Source organism: Cebidichthys violaceus, unplaced genomic scaffold (assembly GCF_023349555.1).
Source record: "Cebidichthys violaceus isolate CVI_PGR_0920_01 unplaced genomic scaffold, fCebVio1.0.p SCAF_118, whole genome shotgun sequence".
Classification (NCBI taxonomy): Eukaryota; Metazoa; Chordata; class Actinopteri; order Perciformes; family Stichaeidae; genus Cebidichthys; species Cebidichthys violaceus.
In genome coordinates this window covers 203,224-213,080 of record NW_027176283.1, presented here as the reverse complement: position 1 = coordinate 213,080, position 9,857 = coordinate 203,224, and the positions used below count along the sequence as shown (strand labels likewise).

General features: G+C 49.1%; 2 protein-coding genes across 2 annotated transcripts in view; one reads left to right on the top strand and one right to left on the bottom strand.

Annotated features, from left to right (window-relative positions):
• LOC137868563 (zona pellucida sperm-binding protein 3-like) overlaps nucleotides 1-9,857 on the bottom strand; it is a 251,084-nt gene that overhangs the window by 167,421 nt on the left and 73,806 nt on the right.
• Nucleotides 1,401-7,021, top strand: adamts1 (ADAM metallopeptidase with thrombospondin type 1 motif, 1). The gene is made up of 8 exons (XM_068705431.1): nucleotides 1,401-2,430; nucleotides 3,277-3,617; nucleotides 3,725-3,857; nucleotides 3,944-4,401; nucleotides 4,581-4,767; nucleotides 4,979-5,157; nucleotides 5,360-5,535; nucleotides 5,643-7,021. The coding sequence occupies exons 1-8, from the start codon at nucleotides 1,806-1,808 to the stop codon at nucleotides 6,382-6,384; spliced, it is 2,841 nt and encodes a 946-aa protein (XP_068561532.1). The 5' UTR covers nucleotides 1,401-1,805; the 3' UTR covers nucleotides 6,385-7,021.

The following is a 9,857-nucleotide window of genomic DNA, read 5'->3' as shown; positions in this document are numbered from 1 at the left end:
AATTAAACAAAAAGACATTGGATAGTTTCCAACTCCATTACATTCATATGTCACCTAAACTCATCATCTCATAAACTTGCAGTTCTGACCCAGGATCAGCGTTCTAAACACAGTGCATCAGTGTACCAGTGCTGCCTCCCCCAGGTCAGTTACTCACAGCCTCCAGCTTTACAAGCTCCCAAATGTGATGCCAGGGCGCCACCTGCCGGCTAAACTTGTGATCGGTCCATCTAGTCATGGAAAATCCCTCCAGCAGTTTCGGGAAATTCCATAACTCGTGCCTACCATCTTCTGGGAAATTATGAAATTACAACTATTCGCTTTTCATTACCGGTTGCTTTTAAGGTGGACTGCAATAATCTGTCTCTCCAGAGACTGATCAGTGATGCTCCAGTGAGTCACAAGTTACACACTGCAGTGCAAGTTGTGTATGTGTTTATGTACTCATTAGAACAAAACAGAGCAATAACATATTGTACTATTACATTCTCATATTTTCATAATTTTAACATAACAACAAAACATTACAATATTGAAGGAGTATTTTAGTTCACTTTCCCTAAATAGTCCTTAACAGTCTGATTATAAAAGTGTTTTCACTCTTTTAAATTGAGTTTCACTTGGATGTGGTTTCTCTAGATAATATTATTTCTGCTTTCCAGTTATCTTTAATGAAACTCCAGCGTAAACTCGTCCCGTCTGTTCGAGAGAAGGAACAGTCCGGGTGGGTGGGGGGGAGTAAGCCGGAGGACAGGGGCTCTGTCTGCCCTGGTTTGAGCGCAGAGGCAGCCAGCTGGGAGAACCGCTCCACCTTAAGACCTCAGCGGCCCCTCTCTGCTCCCGGGGAGCAGCGCTGCCGAACCCGGCCACGGCGCACCACAGCCGGCTTGGCACGGAGGAGGTGAGTACGACTCCCGGAGCCTTGGCCAGCACGATATTACCATTCCGGACCTGCTGCCATCTCCCTTCTCCAGTTGCACTGACACTACAACACTGCTCCACATCAGCCACTGCTGCCTGTCACCCTGATTTATGTTGGAATGGGCAGTTTAATAAAAAAACATGTAGCTCAGTGATTAAGTAAATGTATACTAATGTTACTTGGAAGCCTTTTGGATAAATTGATCTATCATAGTCTGTGACAAACATTATAAGAATATATTCAGTAGTAATATCCGTGGGTTATGGCTGTATTGGTACATCTTGTGACAGACTAGCAGAGTTTGAAGAAGAAAACGTTTCTCTGCCCAAAGCTCTCTATCCTGCGCAATGATTGATTATTATGGCAACGCTCCAGGTCGCTGGTGCGTTTTCGTTGCGCACGGGATTTGGACCCTCTCACATCAAAGGGCCCTCAGGAAAGGGGTGGTCCCGAGGCAGGGGGATATATAGGAGGGACCTGCTCTGTTCTGACTGCAAGGCAAGACCAGAGAACAGACTTAACAGGTCAGCAGAGGAAAAACCTGCCCCCGAATTCAAACAGAGCTAGAAACTGAGACATCTGCTGAGTTTTGGAGAGAAGAGACCTGTTGGATTTACCACCGAGATCCAGCTTTTATTTTCATTTAATGAAAGGACTTTTTTTTGCAACAAGCCAGACCTGCACATAACTTTAAACGAGTTTTGCTCTGGATTTGATCCCTTTTTAGATTTTTATGCGTGTGCGTAATTTCGGGGACAGTTTTGTGGAAGTTCAAACACTTGGGGTTTGTAGCTTGTAGTGGAAAATATTTTAAAGGATTTATTTGCTTCCTCGTAGAGACTTTATTATCAATTTCTTTCCACTTGTCGGATTTCACAGTTGTATGATGAGGTTTTTAAACATTTCCATTGGTTTATTCGCCGCTCTGTGCGTCGGCGCGGCGCACAGCTCCTGGGAGGAGAGCACCGTGGTGCCGGTCAGAATAGACCCGATGGCCCGGCCAGAGAGCGAAACCGAACCGTGGCGGACTCTCTCCGCTGAGGAAAAGGAGAAGGAGGCGGAGATGAGGGAGTACCGGTTGGACGTATTTGGCAAGGAGTTGGTCTTGCAGCTAGAGTCTGACCAGACCTTCTTGGCGCCCGGTTTTGTCTTCCACATTGTGGGGAGTCCTGAGTCCGATCCGACACGGGAACCCAAGAGCGGAGCCGAGCCGGGTTGTTTCTTCTCTGGCACGGTGAACGGAGAGGAACACTCTGCCGCTGCGCTCAACCTGTGCCACGGACTCCGGGGCGGATTCTACTTTCAGGGGGAAGAGTATTTTATTCAGCCCCTTAACTCGAGTGGCTTCATAGGCACCGAGGAGGATGTCCACATGATCCGCCGGAGAGGTCGGGCAGCTTTAGCTGAGGAGGGGAGCTCCAAGTGCGGGGTCAACGAGGACGAGGAGAGGGTGCCAAAGAATCTTGAGAGAGAAGAAAAGCACGGAGCCGCTAACGCAGACCAGACAGGTAAGGCTGCAGAAATACTATGCGCATTTTACGCGCTATTACTCATTTCATAGGAGACTAAACTGAAAATATTAGACCAGCAACCTTAAAAGTGGTAATAAACACAGAAAAGGTGATTAATTCACATTCATAGAATGTATACAAAAACCAAATCACCTTTTTTTTGGTATAAGTCACCGGCTATGGTGTATACGCTAGCCAAACTGCTGTTAGCTGGATTTGTGCGTGAGCCAAAGAGCACAGCATGCGCATTAGACCCAGCTACCTTTTTTGACAGCGCCGTCTGCGCACTACCACAGATGAGGAAGGGAGGAAAGGAGAGAGGGGGGCGAAGTTCTCCAGGAGGGGAAAGAGGAGGAGGAGGAGTGGCGGAGGAAGGGGAGGGGAGCAGCGGGGTTGGGGCCAGGCAGAGCCCGGTGGTGCTGAGACGTGTGAACTCGCCTCCTGGTACAACTCGCACTGGCAGACATTTTTCCCCAGAGAGAGGATTTTCTCCCTTCGCATAATTTTCCACCAGAGAAGGTCATTTTAGGAATGTGGACTCTGAGGAGGAGGAGCCACCGGTGGTGTGACGCTGAGTCACGGAAGCCAGGCTCCTCCAGGCATATCCGGAGCTCTCCTTGGAGCCTCCATGCCTCTGAATAAAATGAGCCTTTGTAGCTGCTATTCACTAACACTGGTCGGGTTCTGCAGTGTGCAGACTGTTCCAGACAAACTGAATAGTACCTATTAAAAATACCAGTGCCGTCTCAGTGCAGTAGAATCAGGACTGAAACATGATATCTGCTCTCATGACCTGAACCTAGTTTGGTCTGACCTCTCTGTGTCTCTCTTCCCTCCCTTCAGACCACCACAGAACCAGACGTTTCGTTTCCACCCCTCGCTACATGGAGATCATGCTCGTGGCCGACCAGTCCATGGCTGAGTTCCACGGCGCCGGACTCAAGCCCTACCTCCTGACCATCATGGCAGTGGCGTCCCGCCTCTACCGCCACCCCAGCATCCACAACTCCATCAGCCTGGCGGTGGTGAAGCTGCTGGTGGTGTACGAGGAGGAGCGAGGCCCTCAGGTGTCGTCGAACGCCGCCATGACCCTCCGCAACTTCTGCCAGTGGCAGCGGCAGCACAACCCACCCAGTGACCGCCACCCTGAGCATTATGACACCGCTGTGCTCTTCACCAGGACGGTAAGTGGGGAGAAGGGGAAGCGTGTTATTAGTGATAGACAAGGAGGAAGAGAAGCAACATTCAAGAGTGTTCAAACATTCATTTTGCTCTCTGTTTGACTGTTTAGGACCTGTGTGGTGCCCACTCTTGTGACACTCTGGGCATGGCAGATGTTGGCACCGTGTGCGACCCTGACAGAAGCTGCTCAATCATTGAGGACGATGGGCTGCAAGCAGCATTTACTGTGGCACATGAACTGGGTAAGTGGAAACAAAACATCTTCTCAATAATCACATATGCCACTTTTACAAGAGGTGATCAAAGAACGTTCATGTCTGTCCTCCAGGCCACGTCTTCAACATGCCTCACGATGATTCCCAGCTTTGCTCTGGGGTCAACGGTGTCCACTGGGGCTCCCACATGATGGCCTCCACCCTGTCCAACCTGGACCAGCAGCAGCCGTGGTCCCCTTGCTCCGCCCTCATGGTCACTACCTTCCTGGACAACGGCCACGGTCAGTGCCTGCTGGATAAACCGGCCAAACCTCAGCCGCTTCCTCAGCCCCTGCCCGGGACGGTGTACGACGCTGACCACCAGTGTCGGCTTACCTTTGGCGACGACTCCCAGCACTGCCCCGATCTGAGCACCACGTGCGCAGCTCTGTGGTGCACCGTGACCACATCCAATGGTTTGCTGGTGTGCCAGACTAAGAACTTCCCCTGGGCTGATGGAACGGCATGCGGGCATGACAGCTACTGCCTGGCCGGACAGTGTCTCACTAAGAGCCAAGCCGCCAAACACCAGGTAGGAACCAACCAGACCTAAACCAATTACACTTAAAAAAAAACAACCCAAAGCACTGTACAATCCAAAGTAGTTAAGATATATCGCATGCTGCAAAATTGTCTCATGCCTCCCAGCTTTGAATCAATCATCTCCAACTAAGTACAAAATAATAATGCTCATGTCCCTGTTGCTTTCAGACTCCTGTCAATGGCGGCTGGGGAGTGTGGGGTCCCTGGGGCGACTGCTCTCGGACCTGCGGTGGAGGGGTGCAGTATTCCTTTCGTTCCTGCGACAACCCTTTGCCCAAGAACGGTGGCAAGTACTGCGAGGGCAAGAGGATCCAGTACCGCTCCTGTAACACGGACACCTGCCCTGATACCAATGGTAAGACGCCTTTGTTACCACAGAAATCTCAGATGAGATTTGAGAACGCTTTCTTTGATGTCACGAAAATAAAATGTCTTCGCACCACATGCTGCAGTTGTCCTCAGGACGATGTCACGTTTTGATGTACCTTGCACGTTGGTGTGAAAGCTAGCTCGCGGGTCAGGCTGAACAAGCAGTACATCTGACCCATCTCTGTTTTCTTTCTCAGGCCTGTCATTCCGCGAGGAACAGTGCCTGGCCCACAACGACATGTCAGCGCAAGTGTCGCTGGGTTCAGGCGAGGGTGTCGAGTGGGTGCCCAAGTATGCTGGAGTTTCACCCAAAGACCGCTGCAAGCTGATGTGCCGGGCCAAGGGGACTGGATACTTCTTTGTCCTCAAATCTAAGGTGAGAGTTGCTCGATTATATTGAGAAACTCTGTTTCTTGACTCTTTTAAAATGGTGAAAGATCAGCTATTGTAATTTATCTCATCCCCTTGGCTACTGTCCTGCTGGGGAAGGCTTTAACCTCCTTCCATTCGACTCTTATGTAACAGTCTTACCAGACATAGCCCTTAAATTTGCATTTGTTTCTCTCTGCTGCCCCCAGGTGGCTGACGGCACGCCCTGCAGCCCAGACTCCACCTCAGTCTGTGTTCAAGGCCAATGTGTCAAGGCAGGATGCGATCGCGTCATCGGCTCCAACCGGCGCTTTGATAAGTGCGGCGTGTGTGGAGGAGACGGCTCCACCTGCAAGAAAGTGTCTGGCTCTCTGGAGCGTGCCAGGTACATATCTAACTGTCTTTTCCTCATATACAAATATACTGTTTGATGATATACACTGACACATCATCGTATGATCATTTGTATGACCTCTGTGTCTCTGTTTTTAGGCCTGGTTACCAGGATGTTGTCACCATCCCTGCTGGTGCCACCCACCTGGACGTCAAGCAGCGTGCCCCCGGCAATGGTCGTCATGATAACAGCTACTTGGCAGTGCGTCGCCAGGACGGAACCTATCTGTTAAATGGCGATTACAAGCTGATGACCTTGGAGACCGACATCACCTTGCGAGGGGCACTGCTGCGATACAGCGGCTCCTCCCTCACCCTGGAGCGCATCCGGAGCTTCTCCCCGCTCCCCGAGCCCATCACCATCCAGGTGCTGTCCGTGGGGGAGGCCCCGAGGCCCCGGGTTAAGTACAGCTATTTTGCCCCGAGACCCAACAATGCTGCTTCAGCCTCCAACAGCAATGGAGGCCGCCGCCATTCCATCAATGCCATCAGGGAGGTGGGTGGAGCCGAGTGGACCCTGAGGGAGTGGGGTCCGTGCTCCCAGACCTGTGGCGGAGGTGTGCAGCAGAGAGAGGTGGTGTGTCTAGATCCCCAGGGTCGTCCCTCCAGAGATTGCCCGGAGGAGCTGCGCCCCTTGGCCTCTCGGTCCTGCGCCACCCAGTCCTGTCCCTCCTGGCTTCTCGGAGAATGGTCGGCATGCTCCAAGACCTGCGGCCGAGGCTTCCGCAAACGCCAACTGCGCTGCATCGGCCAAGAGGCGCGCACGCTAACCCACAACAGCTGTGACTCCAAAGACCGGCCGCGACCTCTGCTGGAACTGTGCAATCAGAGTGCCTGTTAAGGAGCGCTCTCCAATCAAGCCTCCTTTCATACGCCCAGCTCTCAGAAAGACACCAGATAGAAACTCTGACCTTCACCGCCTCCTTTTTTCACAGTGACAAACTAAAGAGGCAGATGAATGTTTACATCCAGAGCAAGAGTGGCTTTCATGGGTTCCAGGTAGTCTAACAGTCCCTTGACGGGTCCAACACGACGATTTGTACCCATTCCCTCCATCCATTTTGGGGCCAGACGGTGGTCCACAGTGGCACTGCCTCCTAGTTGAAGCAATAAAGACTGATTACAGCTTGCTGCCTGTCTGGCATCAGCGCAACAGTGGCACATTATGCCTCCCATCAGGGGAAGAGAGAAAGCATGGACATTCCTGATTTCCTAAAGGAGCATGCTGCTTACCGTGCCAATGTCACGCTAATGTGTGTGTGTGTGTGCGTGAGTGAGTGTGAGACTGTGTGTGTGTGTGTTGAATTTGTAATGCTTGTATTTGATGTTTGTCCAAGCTGGGCTGGACAGACACATAAGGGGTTGGGGTCGGGGATGTTATTGCAGAGTATATAAAGAAACTGAAAAAATGAAAGAGATTAGCTCATGTTCTACTTACTCGCCCCATCAGGTATGGAAATAAAGATAGCTAATAGTCATAGTGTTTATGTTCAAGCCAGTTTATTTATCACAAACCTGTAGCACTTCGTCTTTGTTATTTGCCAGCGGCACATTGTAACACCCAGTTGTCTCTAAATGCCTCAGTACGCCGTACTTTGTCCTTTAGCCATATCTTGCCCTCGTCTACACAGCCTTCAATGAGGGAACTCTTCAAAGACCAAAGAGGAGTGTGTGTGTGTGTGTGTGTGTGTGTGTGTGTGGGTGTGTGTGGAGATCTAAAGAGGGACTTGTCTCCTGCTACTACTTCATAAGTAAGTCTCTCCTGCCTTCTGCGAAGGCACCTTGGGTTTTTTTTTCGATCAAGTCTTTTCCTTTTGTACAGAATATCCAAACATTATTTATTTTTGTACAGCCTGTTAAATATACTCATGTGGCTTTTTTAATATTATTTTTTATTTGTTATTGAGATCACAGAAGGGAGTAGAATATATAGAGTATTTATACAGTGTTATATATATATATATAAATAAATATATGGTCCTAGGTTCATGAATAAAGTATCACATTGACTTGTGAAGCTATTGTCTCAGAGTGGTTTGTCTGTTTGACGTTGGAAGGTGCACTGATTTCCACTCACACACACTTTATTTTAGTCCACCGACTGCTGCACGCAGCTAGGCTACCTGTTACAGCAGAGACGGAACCAAATTTCACTTTCAATGGTCAGCCTGCCAATCGAAACCCACTAGAAGGCAGTTTGTGAACATGTCCAAGGCTGCCAAAATGTCAGAATCACTAAACCACATTCAGACCCTAGCTAAGGGATCATTTCCACCAGGAAGAGGTACTACATTTATCAGAAACGGCTAACCCCCGACGATACCTTAAAGGGACAGTGTCTAGCATTTCGGGGCATCTATTGGCAGAGGACCCACGAGGCCATGTAGTCCAGATCGGACGAACCAAACACTGGCTCTGGAGAGCCTCTTTAGTTCTCCTACACGCTTCGCACGCGGTTGAAGTTTCAGTCGGTTGCAATCTAAAGCCTCACCACTAGATGCCGCCGGATCCCCCATACTGGACCATAAATATAGTTTTGGTGCACCTACCCAATATGTGAAAACATTTTTGTATTTCTGGTTTCAACCACTAGATGGGAGTATTTCAGCATGTCATCCAATTTGATTCCCCAATCCCTCCACTGTGTCCAAACAGTACAGGGATCGGGCAGTCTATCCCTACCTCTACCTAAACCTAAACCAACCGTTATCCGTATAACCAATCAGACTGATGAACAACTGCAACTGCAAAGCTAGACTAATACATGATTTCCGATACGGCAAACAAGCACTTAGTCATTGTAACGTAGAGCTACAATATGTCAGTTATTTTAGGTGATGGATTGTTGCACAAAGCTGTAGAACTCACCGTCTTTCCTTTAGCCGAAATTACCTTTAGAAAATCAGTGATTTATTTCTGCCTTTTTCTGGAGTCAGGCATCTCCCTGAACTTTCTAAACCCTGAGCGGGACCAGAACATACCTCAGCACCGCCACTAAAAGCTGAAGCCCGTGTGTCTCTTCCTGTTGGGCCCTGAGGAAGCTGATATCCCGCCTTGAAAGGCCCCCACTGTTTCACAAAGGAAATCATTATCCTGTAATTACAGATGGTTAAGAGGAAGATTGGCCATCTCTGTAATCTGCGTAATGGTATGATGTGTCGCCGGTTAGCCTAAACAACTGACACGGACGAGGATGTGCGCTGCACGTTTTTTTTTCTGACTTTGCGATTGACAAAGAACAAACACACACTGGCAGGGAAATGTCATCATTAATACATACGCCGGCGATGAAACTTTCTTACCTGTTTGTTTTTTTTCCTGTCTCAGCGTCACATCCCTTGCAGCTGAATAGGAACATCTGGAAGGCATTATGAATCATGGCTGCTCAATGTGGGTGGCATTTCAGAGAGCTAAATTATCTTCATCCTTTTTGCCACCTTTGGTTTCCCATAAAGAGAAAAGAAACAGCATTCATTCATGTCTTCAACTCTAAATCCATGACGACCAAAAGCTTCACTGGGTCGAACATTTGAAAACTATCTTTAATGTGTGATCATTTTGTCAGAGCCCATGCTATTCTTGAATGAGCACCATCTCTTGTATGGGGGACTTTTTTACAGTGACTAATGTTCACAGCCTACCGGGGGCCTTTTCAGAGCAGTAACTTCACTTTTTAATTGTCAGCTTTATGACTGTATTTAAATCCCTGCAGGTTAGCACAAGTAGCGTTTTTTTGATGCAAAGTATTCCCAGCACAGAGGGAGGTGTGTGGTGGTCTGCCCCCGTCAAACTTTGCAAATTTGGTGCCCCCCCCCCCTCTTGCACATAGATAAGGCTTGTTTGTCCCCAATCATGGCTGATGACTCTTTAACCTGCATAAGGGCCCCTGACAGAAAGACTCTAATCTACTAATCAGGTGTGTGTCCTTGGTGTTGTTTTTGGACATGACACTTGTGTGTTAATTGGAACACGTTTTCACCTCACCGCATCCCTGACACAATGGCTCTGGGACAGATTTAAACCTTTTACCAGGAAAGTAGGGCGGCTCGTTTTCGTTCGGTCCCTAGAAATTAGCCGACGTGTCGTCACACGGGTGTGAAGCGGCCCGGTTTTTTGTTTGTCTCTATAGAGGTCGTGATGTGACAGCAGCACGCGAAGCAGCAATGGGGACTCGCGCGCACAGGCTGTTGTCCTGTTGCTGCGTCAAGCCCGACAGATATAACTGGAATAAGACAATAAAACAGACAGTTATGCCTTCAAAATAAAAGGCACAAACGTGTTACTAATAGGCTATACTTCACTTATTAAGCTCAA